Here is a 22,300-nt window from a genome sequence, read left to right as displayed (position 1 = left end):
TGAAGGGGACAGAGCTGCAGAGGGCTACTGCAGGGAAAGGAGTAAGCAACAGGAAGCAACATTTCTGTTCCTGAAATGAACCTTCTTCCTCTTGGAAAGAAGCTGTCCCTCCTCACCTGCACTGATGGCAAGGAGCTTTTTAAGGCTTTTCTGCACTCCCTCAGCCTGAAGTACAGCCTCAGGAGCATGCGCAGAGCTATGGAAGCACATGCAATGCCAGTCTTTCACAAATATTCTCCTTTTAGCCCTTGAACAACCAGGAATTCAATACCCTCACTTCCCAGAGCTCTCAAAGCGGAGAGGAGGAGAACTGGGCTGAGCAAGGGAGGGTTCAAGTCACATAATTTTCCCGAGTGCAGTGTTGCCACAATTTCCATATGAGTCACAGGCTATTTGATGTTTAAAGCCCCAGCACCTGGAGGCATGGGATTAGGTGAGAATTTCTCTTTTTTTAATTTTTTTAAAAGAAGTAAGTCTCTAGCTTCATGGTTGCGGAGAAAAGCTTGAGAACTTGAGCCAAGAGCACACAAAAGACTCAAACAGACGGCAAATAAAAAGATGCCTAAATGTATAATTAACCCTCCCTCTCCCCCATTTTAAGCCAATCTTGTAAATTTGTGTCTGACTCATGGCTTTTGAATGTTTGGCATTGGCCATATTGCTAGTGAAAAAATCATTTTGTCAAGAAAGGGGAGTTTGGTAAAAGAATAGGGAGGTACTAAAGGTGGAGTGAGGACTGGGAGAGTAAGAATATAGATAACTACATAATTTAGCTCGTAAAATGCTTTCTTAGATTGTGAACTCCTCAGGGAGGAGTACTGACGCTTACTTGTTTAGGAAATGTTTTACACACTTATGATAGTCTAATAGACATTGCTGTTAGAAAAATATTTCTTGAAATTGTTTGGTTTCTTTTGCTCAAACTCATCTTGGTAGACACCATGATTTACCTTGTTTGTAAATTGCCATACAGAAAAAAAGTGATGTGTATATAAAAAATACTCCCAATTCTCCTTAGAACACCTCAAACACAAGTTCCCTCTCTGTCCTGTTCAGTCATCAATATCTGTAGGTGGCTAGCATATCCTATTTATTCATTTAGATAAGCTGTCAATACTTCATTCTTTCTTTGTAAGTCAATCTGTCTGGATCTTTAATCATTTTGTTATAGTTTTCTAAATTTCCTCCCAACTGGTTAAGGTTAATATCCTTCTGGTATTCAGCTACCCAAACTATGTGCACTATTTTAGTTTTGGTATCATCAGCATCTTTAAAGAATGGGACTGTTATTGTCCTCATCCATGACAATGATGTTTATCTCTGCATCTGTAGCCCACAATTGCAATGGCTTTTTTACCCCCTGCTATTTTGTGTTGCAAGTTCTAGTCTAAGTTGTTATACTACAACAGTCAAATGAATTATGCATACTGTGGAGATAAACATTATATGTTGTTGACTTGGAAGAAGCATTATAAACCTTTAAAATAATCTGTCATTTATACCACAGCATCTCAATGTAAATGTCCCCCATCCCACTTTATGCCAATTCAGCAAAGATATTTTTAAATCTCACTCTCACGACCCACACTTTTTCCAACTGCTGTTTTATGGGGTGCCTGGTCCCGCTCCCCTTCTCTCTGCCTAACACTCCTGTCTCTGCAGTTCCAATGCAAAGAGAAGAAACAACCTAGAACATGACATATCCAGTCCATTATTAGTCTACCTAAGAAAGATTCATTGATATGTATTGCTGTAATTTCTAATAAAATATGAGGGCAACCACTCTATCCTGGAATTGAAATAGTTTTGTCAGCTTGTCATGAACAAGATTTGAAATGGAATTGTTTCAGATCGTAACCTAAGCAGTGAGCCTACAGAAAGGAGTAATGTCAAGTGGACTTGCTGCATTCTCATATCTGTGTACAACACCAATACATAGTAACATAAGAAATGCTTGTGACACTCATTGTCTAATGACAGAACTGACTTCCTATTAGCTTTCTAACCTGGGAGGGAGGGATTTTAAAAATTATTAGGGGGTTGTGGTGGTAATCAGCTGAACATGAGCTCCTGGAATGATGCAGTGGCCAAAAGAGCTAATGTGATCTTTGGATGCATAAACAGGGGAATCTTGAGAAGGAGTTAGAGGGGTTATTTTATGTCTCTATTTGGCACTGGTGTGACCACTGCTGGAGTACTGTGTCCAGTTCCAGTGCCCATAATTCAAGAAGGATGCTGATAAATTGGAGAAGATTCAGAAAAGAGTTGTGAGAATGTTTAAAGGATAGAAAAAATACCTGATAGATTGAGCTCTTTGAGTTTATCACTATTTAGCTTAGCAAACAGAAGGAAGGGGGTGACTTGATTACTTTCCCTGAGCATCGACACGGGGAAGAAATATTTAATAATGGGCTCTTCAGTCTAGCAGAGAAAGGTATAACATGATCCAGTGGCTGGAAGCTCAAGCTAGACAAATTCAGACTGAAACTATGGTGTACATTTTTAATAGCGTAATTAACCACTAGAATCATTTACCAAAGGTTGTAGTGGATTTGCCATCACTGACCATTTTAAAATCAAGATTGGATATTTTTCTAAAGATATGCTCTAGGAATTAAATTGGGGAAATTCTATGGCCTGCATTATACAGGATCCCATCTGGCCTTGGAATCTATGAATCTATAAGGGATGTCTAGGCCTGTAAATTACCCTTATTCCATCAGAAAGTTGAAGGATGGTGATATGTTGGGGTCACAGTCAGGTGGCACATAATCAGGATTTGTTGCTGAATTTGGTCCACTGGTTAGATGATTAACTTGTCGGGGCCAGGTACTGACAGGGAGTGTGACATGAACACTGATCCTGGCTTTGACCACTGTCATAAAGGGAAGGGTAAACACCTTTAGAATCCCTCCTGGTCAGAGGAGGGATACCTGTAAAGGGTTAAGAAGTTAGGATAACCTCGCTGGCACCTGACCAAAATGACCAATGAGCAGACAAGATACTTTCAAAGCTTGGCGGGCGGGCGGGGGGGTGGGGGACAAAGGGTCTCTCTGTCTGTATGATGCTTTTGCTGGGAACAGAAAAGGAATGGAGTCTTAGAACTTAGTAAGTAATCTAGCTAGATATGCGTTAGATTCTGTTTTCTTTAAATGGCTGAGAAAATAAGCTGTGCTGAATGGAATGGATATTCCTGTTTTTGTGTCTTTTTGTAACTTAAAGTTTTGCCTAGAGGGATTCTCTGTGTTTTGAATCTGATTACCCTGTAAGGTATTTACCATCCTGATTTTACAGAGGTGATTCTTTTACTTCTTTTCTTCAATTAAAATTCTTCTTTTAAGAACCTGATTGCTTTTTCATTGTTCTTAAGATCTAAGGGTTTGGGTCTAAGGGTTTGTTCACTTATGCAAATTGATGAGGATTTTTATCAAGCCTTCACCAGGAAAGGGGGTGTAGGGTTTCGGAGGATTTTGGGGGGAAAGACGTTTTCAACCGGGCTGTTTCCCGGTTATATATTTGTTAGATGCTTGGTGGTGACAGCAATAAAGTCCAAGGGCAAAAGGTAAAATAGTTTGTACCTTGGGGAAGTTTTAACCTAAGCTGGTAAAAATAAGCTTAGGAGGTTTTCATGCAGGTCCCCACATCTGCACCCTAGAGTTCAGAGTGGGGAAGGAACCTTGACAATCACCTTTTATGAAAAACGGTTTTCAACAAAATCTAAAGACAGGAGCTGTCGTCTTGGATTTAACTGCTGCCTATGACACAGTTTGATACAGAGGCCTTTTGTTTAAACTCTCTCGCATTGCCCTGCATTGGGTGGTCAAAATGGTAGAGCTCTTTCTCCAAAACAGGCAGTTTAGAGCTGTAGCTCTTGGAAGTGTCATATCAACGGCCTTCCTCAAGGCTCAGTTCGTTCACTGATTACTGTTCAGTGTGTACCTCAAAGACCTGCTAGCTACACTCTCTCTCAAGTTTATCTATGCCGACGACATCTGCTGCAGCTACCAAGCTCAGTCCTTCTCAGAAATTAAGGCCTTGAATTAAGGCCTTATGGAGCTCATGGCAGACTATTATTGTTGATGGCGTCTGCAGCTGACCTTTTCCATGATAGTTCCTAGTGTATTTCATCTGCATAATGCAAATACAAGCCATGAGTTAAACATTTTCCTCAGTGGCCAACACCTTCAGCATGATCCAAATCTGGTTTACCTCAATGTGACATTGGATAGGTCATTAATGTATTGTATGTATTAATGTATGTCAACACACCGAACAACTTCCTCATAAAATTGGCTGGTTCAACCTGGGGTGTGAGTGCCTGGACACTTAGAATATCAGCCCTTGCACTCTGCTATTCAACAGCAGATTATTATGCTTCTGTCTTCTGTCTGCGTTGCTCATCTCACACAAGGCTGGTCAATGTAGAGCTTAACAAAGCTATGAGTATTGTTACTATGACTTTAGCCATGGCAATGGAGTTGTTTGTAGTGATACTTAATAACATAACACCACCCCACATTCACTGTAAGAAGGCCTCTGTCGTGCTGCTGGCCAAGATCTGTGAGAATAGCAACCTGCCTTTGTATGCAGAACTCTTCAACCACCGACCAGTTTGCCTGTTTTCTAGATGCCTTTTATGGTCATTTATGGCACCACAAGATGTGACGGTGGAATCTGCTTGACACAGTGAGTGATCAGTGATGACAGTCATTGATCACTCTTTCGTCATCTGTCCATCAAGTTTTGATCTACCAAGGCCCCTGTGGTCATCTCTGAACCGATTTTGAACAGGACAGGGCAGCTGTGCGGCCAGTCTCTTTAAATGGGGTTTTTCTAATGACCTGTGATGCAGCTGCTGTCAGCTTCAGACTATGTAGCATATCTTTGAGTGCCCATTGACTTATTTTGATGGTGGGCTAGTGGCTCTCCACCTGGCTTATGATGATGCCATCAAATGACTGAGCTCAATGTGCATATGTTGATATACTGGATATTCCACCGGAATGAACTGTTGCCTTGAAAGCCCGTGTTTCCTGAGTGTCAGGGTTATTCCACTCATTTTGTAGTTGCTACTTTGTTAGAGTCAGAGACTCTCAGTTAAAGAGATGGAAAGGTACAGTCTGATCTCTCTACTCCTTCACCAAATTCTATCAGACTAACACCTTTGCCTCAGCATGGGTCTTTGTATCAGAGTGCTGAGAACAGTTGTCTCTGAGTGAAGGACTACCTGACAAATTCCTCTATACTTCCATAGCACAAAATCTATGCAGATACTAAATCTTTACCCGCAAATAAAATTCCATTATCTCAAGATCTACCACTATCAAAGACTCTCCATGATCTTGTCACTCATTTTATTTTCTTTAACCTACCATTGGTTATTGATTTAATGTTTAGGCTCTTATACTGCCAGACCAAGGACTATTTTAAAACTGGAGTTTTATTGAACTTAGTATCCAAAAAACTAGCACAGCTTATGCAAACTCCTGCTGCGTCTGTCCAGAGCAAGCACCAAAAACCTCTACTCCTGCAACCACACACTGCTCCCCAGAGCTGTCTCCTTTGGCCTCCTCATTAGACCTCCACTCTTTAAAGCGACAGGGTGCAGGTAGATATAACCCTGGCATTCCATTATGAGTGCTAGAGCTACTCTTTATATTTTGACCTTATGATTTAGGGGTGTTTTTATATTAATATAATTGATATGAGTACCCATCATAACTTCCCATCTTCCTAATTGTGGTGGAATCTTTGTCTGGGTAAAACATTTAAAAGTCCTATTCCATATCAAGAGACCTAAAATCCTTAGTACTAAAATATCTGATTGGTTTAGTGTTTCAGATAGTATGTGTCTGTCGCTGACCAACGAATGCTGGATCAATACACATGAATATTACTTACAGGTAACTTTTGGGAAAAAAAGTTGGAAAGCTGGAAAGTATCTTTTTTGGATGTAGAGGGTAAATGCGGATAGGGCGACAGAGCAAATTTGCCAGGAAACTATTTAGAAAAAGCAAAACATTTAAACACAAACTCTTTTGGAAGTGGCACTTGAAGAAATAAAAGGTTCTAAATGTTAGTCTCATTTGAATAAAAAATTCAAAATGTGAGGCTCCTAGCACACAGCTGGACCCTGATAATTACTTTAATATAGCAAGTAGGCAGCTTTTTTAGCAATATGTGTTTTATCACTGAAATCAACTAACACATCTGAAAAAATAGGACAAGTGAAAATGCTGAGAACAGTAGATAGTAAGTGTGAAATATTTAACATGTAGTGTTCTCCTGTGGTTTATAAGGAGGAAAAAAAACCCCCTCAAGTTTAAGGTTAATGTTCTCTTATCAAAATAATCCCAAGTGCATCAGTTTCTGATGTTATAAAAACACAGCATATGTTACAACTGCCGATTATAATTAAGTAAGTAGGTACATAAAAACAAGAATCCAATAGATAACTACATTAAAAAAAGATGCTTCTTTGTGTTTTTTATTTTTCTATATCACTTCTAGACCCTGTCTCTATTTACAAACATAATACTGCATTTGGCTAGAAGCAGGCTAGAAGCATATTTACAAAAAAACCAAAGGGAGTGCAGAAAATATAGCATGAATAGCATTCTTCTACTCACACGTGGTACATCTTCCATTCTTTCAGGTGCTTTGGTAAAGAAAAGAATGTACTGCGGTTTTCAGAAGAAATTGAACTTTTAGTGGAGACATCAGGCCAGGCTTCTGTTACATGGAAGGGCTTATTTTTTAACCTTTTTCATTTAAAAGTCCTCTTCCATATCAAGATACTCAACAATGTGGCCACATGACTCTCTTTCCTATCCCCACAGTGAATATCCTTAGAAAAGAAGACTGAGTTAAGTATGTAATATCTAGCAATATTCTACAATACAATATAATGTAACTTAAATTTTGCCAGTGCTGACGTTCATACTATTTTACTATTCATACTATATACTGTTCATACGAGAACAGTCTAGCTAGGCTTTGATTATAAGGAAACCATTTTCATCTGCCCTATCTGAATGTTACTCTTTTCTGAAGCCATGACTTATTAATATTCCACCCAGAAAAGTTTTTGCATTTTTGGCTTGAATTGCATATTTTAACTATACCTAATTAAGTAAGCATTTGCTTCTTTACATTATCATGTTTATAAAACCTTCTTGGCAGTTGACATATACAAGATGAGGCACTAAAGAAAAATTAACTGTTGGAAATGTAGTCACTGTGAAGGTCTGAATACAGTTTAAGGTTAAATTTAGAAACGCAAAATTAATTAGTTCTAATTTTTAAACTTTTTTGGGGGGGTTCACATTGGTTACATGAATGATCTTTTAAAAATGAAAAATTTTGAAGACTAAAAGAATCATGTTTAAGAGAAAATAAAACAGGCAAACATAGTGACTGGATGTGCCCACATTGCTCAATGTTTAACTTAAACCAACCATGTTTTATTAGTATCATGAAAATATTTTTCTTCACTACGTTCCCACTCCAAGGAGATTGCCTTATGCAGATAATTTAATATTGGATTGTATCTATGCTATTAGGACAAACCAGAAGCAAATCCAGGTGGTGGACAATATGAAGCACACATTATATTGACAAATGGAGCTATCAGCAGTTAAATCTTGTCTCTATATCCAGAATATAATTATTAGAAAACTGGAAAAAAACAAATGATATATACATATAAAGGCAAATATCTGAAGACAGGAATGAATGTATTATACCTAAGTGAGATGGTAGTTCTAAGGTACACAGATCTTTGTAAATCTGGGTCATACTGAACAGTCCAAGTGTAATATTTATACTCTCTGCCACTACAATATACCTCAAAATACGATCTCTTCATAACACAATATATAGCCAAATGACACAATATATAGTACAAAGTAGAATTTCACGTTTTGAGCCTCCAAAACCAAGCCAATTTTAACTTGGGGGGCTTCATTTTCCATGGGGTAATTCAAACTCTGCCTGGTCTCAGACGTTTAGATCAATAAAAGGGAAGGAAAGAACTAAAAAAACACCAAAAAACCCCCCAAAACCTAAAAGAGCAGAAAAATTCTACAGTATGTGGGTCAAATATTCAGTTTAAATGCTCAATTTTAAAATTATTCAACCAATATGCATCAAATATGGCTACCTTAGATGTTCAGGAAATTATAAAACAAAATCAGAACGAACACTAGCCCTATTTTGACTTTGACCTTTATGACCTTATATTTATCCCACAATCCCATAACAGAGCACATGCTTGATCTGTGGTGTTTATTTGCTAATGTTGCTTAGGTTATGTTTAAGACTTCGTGTTATACTGTGGAAGAGATTTAATGTGTTGTGCGTAGTATGTTTCCTGACCTGATGGAGATCTTGTGACTGTCAGTGGAAGTGTTCTCTGAGGATGTAAGGGTACAGATAAGGGTTGTTGCATACCTAAGGACTTCCTTGCTTTTAAGGATTTGAGTTTGTGGGGGGGCAAGTGTCACAGTTAACCAGCCTTAATTCCTTTTAAACTAACTTCTTGTTTATGGAATCTATATAAATGAGAGATGCACTGCACTGATGCATATTTCTGATGTGTTCCTTATTTTGAGGAATGTCACTCAATATAGTCCTAAAGTTATACACTGGTCACAAATCGGGTGTCCCTTCATTTTTATTGTTGAAAATTATTTACATTAGTCTATAAAAAATCATGAAACTCATCAAGAGTTATTTACACAACAGGATTGAGTTCCACAGCATATTAAGTTTTCCTGCGTGGATAATTATTTTTGTGTCCCTCATTCTGGGAGTTTGTTACACACTGTGTTCCACATTTGGGCCTTGGCAGGTTGAGAGGTTATGTCTATGCAATATATGGTGGTGTGCAACATCTAAATGTTTTATATTAATATTTTATTGATTCACCCCTTGGAAAAATCAGGGATGGGGTGAAGGGTGGGGGGAAGGTAAAGGAATGGAAAGGGAGGGAAAAGAAAGGAAGAAAGGGGGGTAGGGAGGGGAAAGGAGAGTGACATCTTGGTGTCCATCCACTAGGCATCGATCAAAAATTTCTAAAAAGTCAGACCAAATCTTTTCTAATTTGTCTGCGGTCCCTCTTCTCCGAAATTTTACCCACTCTTTAGCTGCCAGCTCAGCCAAGTCACTGTACCAAGCTCCTGCCCCTGGAAGCAGTCTGCTCTTCAGTCTAAGCAATATGAGTTGTTTGGCTACAAGCACTGGGACAGAGAACCAAGCTTTCCATAAATTGGAGGGTTTGCAAGGTGATGGGATAGATTCCAAAACACAGTTCTTGACATAATTTTTAAGGAAGTATTCATTATCCTATTAATTGTCCTGCTTGCTTCTAGGCAAAAAGATTGTATCCTGGGACAATCCCAACATATGTGAGCCAGTATGGCTCTGAGACACCGATATCTCCAGCAGCAGTTTGTTCTGGCAAGACCTCTGCACTGTTGAAATAAGCATTCATTATATTTTAATTATGGTAGGAAATACTAGGAGATAGATAAATTAGCATCTGATAGGTTTAAAACAACCTGCTATATGAAAGGAAAAAAGAAAATCTTTGATAAACGTGGAAAGGTTTTGTTCTGCTGCTTTTAGAAAAGTAGGTTTGAATTTCCTGCAAAACCCAGAACTGTGTGGGGAGGTACTTCCCTCTAACTCCAGTTCAGTGTGATGGGGAGCAGGTTATTTCTGTTAGGTGTATGAATCTGACATATACTAGTCATTGACAATGGGGAGATGGGGGAAGAGTTCATCACTGTTTGTAGCGGGTCCCAAGTAATTCCACTATTGTCCTGTGGCCTGGAGGAAGAGGTTTCTTCATTTCCCCCCACCCTCACCCACACACCCAGCTTGTTGACTTATGCAAGCATAAAAATTAACGTTCACCAGCTGTTCATCAAATGTGTGCTGTGCAGATGTCTATTAATTTCACAGTTTTCACACGGCACCACGCTGCACTTGTTGACTTACTTGCTTGTTAAACAGGAGAATGTTGGAGATGTAACTTTCTACTTGTGAAAATGATTATCTTTATTTTATTTACTGCTAAAAAAGAAAATGCAAATGAAGCAGAGAATTTTGTGATTGGTATTTTACAGCGACATCATTTACTGTAATTACATGTTCTTAATCAGCGAAATTATCATGATCTGTTAACCAGATTCTTTTATGACTTTTTGCAGAATTCTGAGTAACAACAAGATCTTGTGGTTAAAGAATGGCTCTTTCTTTGGACTGAGATCCCTGGAGAGACTGTGAGTAACTGATCAGCCTCTGTTCACTTTCCGTTCAAAAATGTTTCTCATATTTGAAATGTAAAACAAACAGATAATAAAATTCAGAAGTTCTTGGATGTATATCAGAACGGGCTTTCTGGGCAATCATCAAGTTAATAAACAAGAGAAATGAGTGAACTGGGATCGAGATGGAAAAACGCAGGAAAGCACTACCATTAATTTGGAACTAAAATAAACATGAAGTGAAAGGCTTGTATTGCACTGCATACCCAATCAAAGTGAAGACTGGCATATGTAATGGTAATGTACCTGATATATAGCCTGGATTATTTAACTTTCTAGTTCCCAACACTTCCTTCTATTTTGAATAATTTCCTGTGCAAAGACATTGGGCAGCATTTATTTCTTGAGTGGGACATGAAATTGGTAAAGCTCCATTACAGAGTATTTGTAACTCACAGATTTTTAAAAAGAAAGATGCACTGCTTACTGTGTGTTATTTATTCAGGAGTACCCAAATGAGTTTAGAAAAAGAATCTAAGAACCTCCTGTGAATAAATCAGCAATAAAATAGTTCTTCTCTGAGTGCTGGTCTCTGTGTATGCCGTTGTGGGGAATGCATGTGCACTATGAGCCTGAGATCAGAATTTTTTAGCAGTGTCTATTGGCTGTGTCTTTGCCATTTGCCCCTTTGCTCTCCAAGCAAAGGGCATAAGGGGCAGTGTGGACTGCTCCAGTTCCATGTTACCGCTGCATGATCTGAGATGGAACTTCTCCAGTGTTCCCAAAGCTTCTCCTTTTTGAACCAGTAAATATTGTAAATATATCATTTTAAATCACTTAAATAGTTTCCATTAGTTTAGTATAGTATTAGTGTTAGTTACAGTAGAACCTCAGAGTTACGGACACCTTGGGAATGGAGGTTGTCCGTAACTCTGAAATGTTTGTAACTCTGAACGAAGTACCGTTCGGGCTTCAGATCCAGCAGCTGACACTCCAGGGTAGGCTTCAGCAATAGCTGAGCTCCCTCCTCAGCACTGGCAGCTTCCTTGCAGGCAGCTTCTTTCCCTGGGTCAGACCGAGTTTGCCAACTTCCCCCCTCCCCCCCGTGTGTGAGAGAGAGAGAGAAAACAGCACCTCCCTCTCCCAGTTGGCAGAGGGGGGTGAAAACAGTGTGTCTCCCTCCCAATGTGTGTGGGGGGGTGAGGGGTGAAAACGGTGCACATTGTGTCTGCCGTGGGAATGGGGTGGGGGCAGACAACCCAGATGTGCCTACATTTAAGATGCAATACAGTCACAGTACAGTGTTTGCTTTTTTGTTGTTGCCTCTGCTGCTGCTTAACTGAATACTTCCAGTTTCACATGGTGTCTGCTTGACTGGTCAGTCCGTAACTCTGGTGTTTATATCTGGAGAAGCCCACGTTGTCTCCAGGTGCAACACCTACCACTCCTTTCCCAGCTGAACTAAACAGGCATGGGAAGACAGACTCAAGAAATGCTTTATGGAATGTCTCTAAGGCCACAGTCTGACCCAGATTGATCAGAGTCCCCCTCCCCCGCATACACCAAGAAGCATGCCGCCAAGTTTGGTATAGGGTATGGAAGGAAAGCTGATATAGTTAGATCATCCTGGAAGTCTCCTGCAGATGCAGCTGACACAGCATCATGAGCCATGGCTTTAACAATAGCTATGCACAGAGCATCATGGCTTCATTCTTCGAGATTTCCTCATGATGTACAATCCAGGAAGAAGGACCTGCCCTTTGACTGGAATAATCTCTTCAGCAAAAGCCAGATGAAGTCTCTGCATTCACTAAAAGACTCAAGAAGATCCTTCTGGTCACTTGGAATTGGCCTGAAGGGTAAGTGCCACAAAACCATATCCTATAGACCTCATAAAGTGCTCCAGCCCTTCTACCATCAAAAGGCTTCTGAGTGTCCATGGAAGAGGCAGATGATACACTGTAGTAAACAAACGGCTCTTCCAGCAACACCTTTCCAGCCTCAACCCCAGATCAAGAAATACTTTTGGGAGCCGTGATCAACAGATGGAATTCATAGATTCATAGATTCATAGATATTTAGGTCAGTAGGGACCATTATGATCATCTAGTCTGACCTCCTGCACAATGCAGGCCACAGAATTTCACCCACCACTCCTAAAAAAGACCTCACACCTATATCTGTGCTATTGAAGTCCTCAAATTGTAGTTTGAAGACCTCAAGGAGCAGAGAATCCTCCAGCAAGTGACCCGTGCCCCATGCTACAGAGGAAGGCGAAAAACCTCCAGGGCCTTCCAATCTGCCCTGGAGGAAAATTCCTTCCCGACCCCAAATATGGCGATCAGCTAAACCCTGAGCATATGGGCAAGATTCATCAGCCAGATACTACAGAAAATTCTTTCCCGGGTAACTTGGATCTTACCCCATCTAAAAACCCATCACAGGCCATTAGGCCTATTTACCATGAATATTTAATTACCAAAACCATGTTATCCCATCATACCATCTCCTCCATAAACTTATCGAGTTTAATCTTAAAGCAAGATAGATCTTTTGTCCCCACTACTTTCCTCGGAAGGCTATTCCAAAACTTCACTCCTCTGATGGTTAGAAACCTTCGTCTAATTTCTAATCTAAATTTCCTAGTGGCCAGTTTATATCCATTTGTTCTTGTGTCCACATTGGTACTGAGTTTAAATAATTCCTCTCCCTCTCTAGTATTTATCCCTCTGATATATTTATAGAGAGCAATCATATCTCCCCTCAACCTTCTTTTAGTTAGGGTAAACAAGCCAAGCTCCCTGAGTCTCCTTTCATAAGACAAGTTTTCCATTCCTCGGATCATCCTAGTAGCCCTTCTCTGTACCTGTTCCAGTTTGAATTCATCCTTCTTAAACATGGGAGACCAGAACTGCACACAGTATTCCAGGTGAGGTCTCACCAGTGCCTTATATAACGGTACTAAAACCTCCTTATCCCTACTGGAAATACCTCTCCTGATGCATCCCAAGACGACATTAGCTTTTTTCACAGCCATATCACATTGGCAGCTCATAGTCATCCTATGATCAACCAATACTCCAAGGTCCTTTTCCTCCTCCATTACTTCTAGTTGATGCGTCCCTAGCTTATAACTAAAATTCTTGTTATTAATCCCTAAATGCATGACCTTACACTTCTCACTATTAAATTTCATCCTATTCCTATTACTCCAGTTTAGAAGGTCATCCAGATCCTCCTGTAGGGTATCCCTGTCCTTCTCTAAATTAGCAATACCTCCCAGCTTTGTATCATCTGCAAACTTTATTAGCACACTCCCACTTTTTGTGCCCAGATCAGTAATAAAAAGATTAAATAAGATTGGTCCCAAAACTGATCCTTGAGGAACTCCACTGGTAACCTCCCTCCAACTTGACAGTTCACCTTTCAGTAGGACCCGTTGTAGTCTCCCCTTTAACCAATTCCCTATCCACCTTTCAATTTTCCTATTGATGCCCATCTTATCCAATTTAACTAATAATTCCCCATGTGGCACAGTATCAAACGCCTTACTAAAATCTAAGTAAATTAGATCCACTGCGTTTCCTTTATCTAAAAAATCTGTTACTCTCTCAAAGAAGGAGATCAGGTTGGTTTGGCACGATCTACCTTTTGTAAAACCATGTTGTATTTTGTCCCATTTACCATTGACTTCAATGTCCTTAACTACCTTCTCCTTCAAAATTTTTTCCAAGACCTTGCATACTACAGATGTCAAACTAACAGGCCTATAATTACTTGGATCACTTTTTTTCCCTTTCTTAAAAATAGGAACTATGTTAGCAATTCTCCAATCATACGGTACAACCCCTGAGTTTACAGATTCATTAAAAATTCTTGCTAATGGGCTTGCAATTTCTTGTGCCAATTCTTTTAATATTCTTGGATGAAGATTATCTGGGCCCCCCGATTTAGTCCCATTAAGCTGTTTGAGTTTCGCTTCTACCTCAGATATGGTGATGTCTACCTCCATATCCTCATTCCCATTTATCATGCTACCATTATCCCTAAGATCCTCTTTAGTCTTATTAAAGACTGAGGCAAAGTATTTGTTTAGATATTGGGCCATGCCTAGATTATCCTTGACCTCCACTCCATCCTCAGTTTTTAGCGGTCCCACTTCTTCTTTCTTTGTTTTCTTCCTATTTATATGACTATAGAACCTTTTACTATTGGTTTTAATTCCCTTTTCAAGGTCCAACTCTACTTGACTTTTAGCCTGTCTCACTTTATCCCTACATATTCTGACCTCAATAAGGTAGCTTTCCTTACTGATCCCTCCCTTCTTCCACTCCCTATATGCTTTCTGCTTTTTCTTAATTACCTCTCTAAGATGCTTGCTCATCCAGCTTGGTCTACAACTCCTGCCTATGAATTTTTTCCCCTTTCTTTGGATGCAGGCTTCCGATAGCTTCTGCAGCTTTAATTTAAAATAATCACAGGCCTCCTCTGCCTTTAGTTTCATAAATTCTTCAGTCCAATCCACTTCCCTAACTAATTTCCTTAATTTTTGAAAGTCAGCCCTTTTGAAATCAAAAACCCTAGTTGCAGATTTATTTTTGTTAATCCTTCCATTCAGTTTGAACTGAATTAGCTCATGATCACTTGAGCCAAGATTATCCCCTACAACCATTTCCTCTATGAGGTCCTCATTACTCACCAAGACCAAATCTAAAATGGCATCCCCTCTAGTCGGTTCAGCAACTACTTGCTGAAGGAATCCATCAGCTATCGCATCTAGGAAAATCTGAGCCCTATTATTATTACTAGCACTCGTCCTCCAGTCTATATCTGGGAAGTTAAAGTCTCCCATGATCACACAGTTTCCATTAGTATTTACTTTATTAAAAACATTAAAAAGGGCTCTATCCATATCCAAATTAGATCCCGGCGATCTATAGCACACCCCAAAAACTATCCCAGGGGAGGCTCTAATAGTTATCTTCCCCAATTTAATTGTTGCCCAGACAGACTCAGTCATATCCATTTCATCGCTTCTTATTTCTTTACATTCTATCTCATCATTGATATACAGTGCTACTCCACCACCTTTACCTTTATTTCGGTCTTTCCTAAACAGCACATACCCTTCAATACCTGTAGCCCAATCATGACTACTATTCCACCAGGTCTCTGTTATACCTATAATATCTGGAATTCACGCTACCCAAGTCTTCTCTTCTTCAGTTTGGAAGTCACCTGGCCCACTTTTTCCATACTTGGCAGGACATCACAACAGACAGATGGAGACTTGATATAGTATAATCATGCTAAACTGAATTCCTTTCTCTTCCTCCTCCAAACCTTGCTTCCCTGTCCCTGTTCTGGGATCCCTCTGACAAGAGGAGACTTGCCCAAGTAGTAGTCTCCCTCCTCATTCAAGGAGCCTTAGAACCAATACCTCAACAACACAGAGGGAAGAGGTTCTACTCAAATTTCTTCCTCAGATCAAAGGATCTAACACAATGCAGTATATTTATTTGTAAGCTGAGATTGAGAATGCTTCCTTTGGCGTCTATCATCCCGTCATTGTCCAGAGGGGATTGGTTTATGGCTCCAGGTATCAAACATCTTGCCATGCAACTGAGAGCCCACAGTTGCAAATGTGCTCCTGTCTCACCCTCCAGGGTAACAGTGTCTTATGCTTATGTAACCTCATTTGGGAGATGGTCTTCACTGTCTACAGGCTGGCTTTGCTCAGACAGTATAAACAAACTAATCTCCCTCTGTCAAGAAGTGAGGACCTCCCTGACTTGGTGGGAGAACAAGGACCAACAGAGTTCTGTTCACTATGACTTTACCACAGAAGTCTCTCATCACGGATGCCTCTGTTTTTGGTGAGGATGCCCACCTGGTTGAACATTCAGCACAAGGCATATAGTCAGTGAAAGAAGCCAAAATGTCCGTAAACCAACTTGAATTCAGAGTGGTCTGGAAGGCTTCCAAATAGTTTCTCCCCATCATGAGGTCTCACCACATTCTAGTGATGTGGGCCAACGTTGCCATGCTAGTCTATGTAAACTAACAGGGAGGAGCAAAATTCACCCCTCTCTACAAAAGCTGTATAACTCTGGAATTGGTATATTTGACATCAGATAATTCTGTCAGCCGTGCACATACTGAAAGTACCCAAGACCCAGGCAGACAGCCTCGGCAGTTGCTTCTCTCAGGACCACAAGTGAAAGCTTCATGACTCAGCAGACCGTATTCCATCTTTGGGGCTCCTTGTCCTGCAACCTCTTAGCATCCTACAAGAACAAAAAGTGTACAAATTACTGCTCTGGGGGACTTTGGGTCAGAACTTCATGGGAGATGTGCTTCTGGTCCCTGGTCAGAGCAACTAATGTATGCCTTTTCCCCCATTCCCTTATTACCTCGAGTCTTGAGGAAAATCTGGCAGGCCAAAACATGGGTCATACTGATAGCTCCCATTCGGCCCAGGCAATTCTGGTTTCCCAGCCTCCTTCAGTTTGTCAGCTCATCTGCATGTCACCTTCCAGAACCTGTTGATGCAGCACAAAGACAGAATCAAGCATGCCAATCAAGACTCACTGCACTTGACCACTTTGTATTTGGATGGGCATCCACTTAGAGACTGCGTGCCCAGGAGATGTCCAGTCTATTCTCAACAATAATAGAAGGGAGTCTACTAAACAATTGTTGTGCAGCCCAGTGGAAATGATTTTCCATAAGGGCTCATAACCACTACACTTATCCAGAAGAATCAGACATCTCTGCTATCCTGATCTACCTCCTTCCCTAAAGTCTTCAGGACACACTTTCAACTCAGTGCATGTTTATTTGGCGGCTCTCCGCACCTGCCGTCCCCCCACTGATGACTACTCCAATTTTGTCCATCCGATAAGGATCCACTTCCTTGAAGGCTTACTTTGGCTCTTTCCTCCTGTACGCAAGCCAACTTCAATGTGGGATCTTAATCTTGTCCTAGTGGCACTCATGAAAACTCAGATTGAACCATTGGCCTCCTGCTCACTGTTGTTGAAGATGTGTGGTCCCTGTCTGTATTCCACTACCTGCCCTCTTTTCCATCTACTTCAGCACATGACTTTATTGGCCATAGAGAAGGAACTGGAGAGGTGGCCAGTCTGCACCACCCCTTATGCCTTTGGTTTGGAGCATGAGGAGGCAAAAGGCATAGGTATGGAACAATAGCCACTGCTGAAAAAATTTCTAATATCAGGTGCATGGTGCATATGCATACTCCACAGTGGAATACAAATGGGAACCAGTGCATCTTGAAGTACTTGGGTTACAGAACAGGTAAATAATCCCACTTTGTACAGTGAAATAAGAGAGTTTTGTTTTCTGTTCATATTTAGATAAACCACTTGAAAATAATCTACAGAGTTAGAAATTAGTCTAGAGTGTTATTTTTTTCAATATCTGTGGGCAACTAATTTTGCCAGGGTATCTAAATTGGGTAAGAATAAATGCCTGTCTAAAAATATCCAGTGTACTTTCCGCTGAAATTATCTTTCACAGCCCCTCCTAAAAATAACTGCAATAAGGAGTTGCTATCAAAAAGTAGCTGCTTGTATTCATCCTCAGAGCTGCATTTCAGTGATGTATGGATAATGTTTTTATATGCAATCTCTACAGAGTTTTTTAGGATTGTTCAGAATAATAAATGCTATATAAAATCTCATTTATCATTATTTACAGTTGAAATTGGCATGAATAATGTTGTTCACATTTAAGATTTGTTATAGTTATGTGTTAAGGTGAGTCACTGAGGTACTTAAACATGTGAGTAATCCACCTGTTGTCAGTGGGACTACTCAAGTCCTTAAATGTAGGCATTTGCTAAAGTACCCTGACCTGGCCCTGGACCAGGGCCTAACTTAGGAAACTAATATATGCCAAAACATATAAACGCTTTGCTATACATCATTAGAGCTAATAAATACTTTTAATATTGTTAGTTTTAATTATTATGGGTTAAATGAGGAATAGCTGTGATGTATAAATGAATACTTGCTTAGCTCTCTAAACTATACCAAATCACTGCATTGGTATAGAAAGAACCAAAGTGTGAAATTCTTTCAGACAAACTTTATTGCTGCTTCCCCCCCCCCCCGCAACCCCTAGAATTACAGAAATAGTGGATGAAGTGAAAGCAGTAAACCGAATATATTTGGATTTTAGTAAGCAGTCATGGGATATGAGGAAAGGTCCTCTCACGGATTGGTAACTGGTTAAAAGATATGAAACCAAAGGGTAGGAATAAATGGTCTGTTTTCAGAATGGAGAGAGGTAAATAGTGGTGTCCTCTGGGGTCTGTACTGGGCCTACTCCTATTCAACATATTTATAAACGATCTGGAAAAAGGGGTAAACAGTGAAGTGGCAAAATTTGCAGATGATGCAAAACTACTCAAGATAGCTAAGTCCCAGGCAGACTGTGAAGAGTTACAAAAGGATCTCTCAAAAGTGGGTGACTGGGCAACAAAATGGAAGATATAATTCACTGTCGATAAATGAAAAATAATGCACATTGGAAAATATAATCCCAACTATACATATAAAATGAGGGGGTCTAAATTACCTGTTACTATTCAAGAAAGAGATCTTGGAGTCATCGTGGATAGTTCTCTGAAAACATCCACTCAACGTGCAGCGGCAGTTTAAAAAAAAAAGCAAACAGAATGTTGGGAATTGTTAAGAAAGGGACAGATAATAAGACAGAAAATATTATATTGCCTGTATATAAATGCATGGTATGCCCACACCTTGAATATGGCATGCAGATGTGGGTGCTCCATCTCAAAAAAGATGTATTGGAATTGGAAAAGGTTCAGAAAAGGGCAACAAAAATGATTAGGGGTATGGAATGGCTGCCATATGAGGAGAGATTAATAAGACTGGGACTTTTCAGCTTGGAAAAGAGATGACTAAGGGGGGATATGATTAAGGTGTGGAGAAAGTAAATAAGGAACTGTTATTTACTCCTTCTCATAACAGAAGAACTAGAGCTCACCAAATGAAATTAATAGGCAGTACGTTTAAAACAAACAAAACGAAGTATTTTTCACACAAACTGTGGAACTCCTTGCTTGAGGATGTTATGAAGGTTAAGACTATAACAGGGTTCAAAAAGAACTAGATAAATTCATGGAGGATAGGTCCATCAATGGCTATTAGCCAGGATGGGCAGGGATGGTGTCCCTGCCCATCCCTGCTCTGGGAATGAGCAATAAGGAATGGATCACTAGATGATTACCCGTTCTGTTCATTCCCTCTGGGGCACCAGGCATTGGCCACTGTCAGAAGACAGGATACTGGGCTAGTTGGACCTTTGGTCTAACCCAGTATGGCCATTATGTTCTAATTTAAAACATCTTATATATTGAAATCTTACACTCAGAGCTTCCCCAGAAAGAATCTGAAAAATTGGATGAGTTTGGATATTAGAAACAAAAATGATTGAGCCAAATATATTGATTACGAAGAGAGAATAACAACTAAATATATTGCTTTGCTAAGAGAATACTAAGATCTTTAGTGGTTTAAAGTGTTTATTAGAGGCAAAGCGGTCCAGTGGGGAAGGTGCTGGAGTGGGAGTTAGAGCCATTCTTAAAACTATACAGTAAGCCAATGGGCAGTCACTTAAGCCTAGCCTACACAGAAAACATATATTGGCGTAGGTCAGTCAGGGCTGTGGAAAAACCGACACCTGTCTGTCAGCTTTGTGGCTACGCCTGGCTTGCGAGACAGCTCATGGTGTCCGACATCATCAGGTGGTCCAGAGACATCTACATGGAGTACATCACGGGATTCTGTCAGTACTAGGATGAGTAAACGAGACTGCCGGTCAGGGAAAGAAATAACCCACTTCCTCCCCTGATGAACCAAGGGTCACACCACACCCATGTACCGATTCGCTACACCAAGACTGACTTGGACTCTAAATACATTCTATGGGTGGCATACCCGAGATCACTTATTCACTGACTCTTTAAAAACTCCCACACCCCAGTCTGGGTCTATGCTGGTTATGTACTATGTATGTATCTTGTGAACCTTGTAACCAGTACTTGTAATGTTTCACAACTCAAGCCTGACCCCAGATGTACAGTACCTTCCTTCTTAACTTGTGTAAATTTGATTTTAAACATTCACTTCAATAAATTTTTTAGATCTGTTCTGATCAGTTTAGTATCAGATCTGTCTCTGTGAAAACTTTATATTAACTGGGTGTTTGAAATAGGAGCTTGTTCCATCTACTGCATGCATTAACCTGGTATTGCAGAACTGTCAAGAACGGTGCATCTCCCCTGGTGAGAACTTTTTTTATAATACTCACTCCTGCCTTGAGTGCAGTGGACTGGACTAGATGATGTCTCAAAGTCCCTTTTAGTTCTATGATTCTTTGATTCTATGACATAACTATGCTGACATAACCCCCAGCATAAGTGTAACTACGTCTAGAGAAGAGGGTTTCTGTCTACTTAGAAAACGTTGTTTGAGGAAGTGATTCACTACATTGACAGTAAACCCCCTTCTGTTGGTGAGAGAGTAGGCTGCATCTACTCTCAGGACTATGCCGACACAGGTATGTCAGTGTAGTCTCTGTAGTGTAGACATACCCTCAACCTCTTTAAGCATCAGTTACCTCATCTGTAAATTGGGGATGATTTCCCTCCTTCATAAGGTGCTTTGAAATAAAGGTGAAAAGTGTTCTATGAGAGCTAGGTATATTTTTTTTATTTGGAATTTGTAAACACAAAGGAAAGGGGGAATTATTTAAAAAAATTTTTTTTGTAAGATTTCTTATAGCTTGATACATTTAAATTTCTCTGATTTCTGCTCTGATCCAGCATGCTATACTTCAACGCTCTACGGGCACTCTGATCTCTAGGTCCCTAGCAATTGAAAGGGACTTTAATTGCAATGCTGAAGGGCCCTGTCAGGTGCTGGGATATCTGAGAGCCACTCGACTTTCTTAGACAAATTGTCCTGAAACAGCAACGGGGAATAAAGGTTCCCATTGAATGTAGTATGAAAAACAGACAAAATCATTTGATGTCAGAGGTCAGAGAGGAAAAGGCTTCTACTTTAGGAAGTAGGAAGGACTTGGGAAGGGGAAAGGAAATGTGTTTGAGAACATTAATTATGGAGTTGTTTTAAGTGTGAACAATGTTATTTTTTTAAATAAGATAACCACCAAGATCTGGGCATATCTCACTTGATCATTTACATGTCATTGAGGGGGGCCTCAAGCACTGGAACATCTCAGTCCCTCTTATTTTGTGCCTCACATGATAACCTCCCATCTTCCGTGAGCTATAATACTTTGGTCAAATTTTGGCTATTGGGTTTAGCATGCAGGTGCTGGGTTGTGTTGGAGGCCTTTGATATATAAGAAGTCAAATTGGTGATCCCTTCTACTTTTAATTTCTATGATTTTGTGACTGGTTTCTAGTACTAGTTGAGATGCCTTACTTTCACATGTGCTGACAATCTCTTTCCGCTAAAATAGTCCATGTATGAAAAATATTAGTACAGATGCTTAAAATAGACTGAGACATTCTTTGATATTCATTGTGTATTTTAGTTCTGTCTCCAAATTGCTCTAAAATAAGTTACTCTAGCTAATCTATGCTGTGCTCATTACCATGGCATCTGAGCATCTAACTGACTGATTTTTAAAATTTTGCTATCACATCACAGTATGTCAGCTTGAAGCACCACAGTGGAGCAATAATTGCATATATACTGCCTTTTGTTCTTTTCAAATTATTTTGAGGTGGAACAGAAATGTCGGTGTGCTAAAAGAATAATGTCTAAAACTGATGAAACATTTCCAAGATAATGAAACAGATTAATGGCTTTCTGTTGCAACTATATATCAAAAGTAAAATATATCCGTTAATTTTCCATTAGTAAACTATTACTTGAAAAAAAAACCCTATTGATGAAAAAGTAAAGGGCAATTAAACTATTATTATTCATAGCCAAAGTGTGATTCCT

The 22,300-nt window shown here is 39.8% G+C and overlaps 1 protein-coding gene and 1 pseudogene across 1 annotated transcript in view; both read left to right on the top strand.

Moving 5' to 3' along the window:
- The window catches only part of ADGRA1 (adhesion G protein-coupled receptor A1), a 469,964-nt gene that overhangs the window by 60,692 nt on the left and 386,972 nt on the right, over positions 1 to 22,300 (top strand). The window contains exon 2 of the mRNA XM_073353951.1: positions 10,215 to 10,286. Within this exon, the coding sequence (XP_073210052.1) occupies positions 10,215 to 10,286 (72 nt within the window). The remainder of the gene's footprint in view (positions 1 to 10,214; positions 10,287 to 22,300) is intronic.
- Positions 20,445 to 20,604, top strand: LOC140915412 (U2 spliceosomal RNA; annotated as a pseudogene).

Source organism: Lepidochelys kempii, chromosome 7 (assembly GCF_965140285.1).
Source record: "Lepidochelys kempii isolate rLepKem1 chromosome 7, rLepKem1.hap1, whole genome shotgun sequence".
Taxonomy (NCBI): domain Eukaryota; kingdom Metazoa; phylum Chordata; order Testudines; family Cheloniidae; genus Lepidochelys; species Lepidochelys kempii.
Note: the sequence above shows the minus strand (reverse complement) of the source record. Positions and strands in the feature narration are given on the sequence as shown.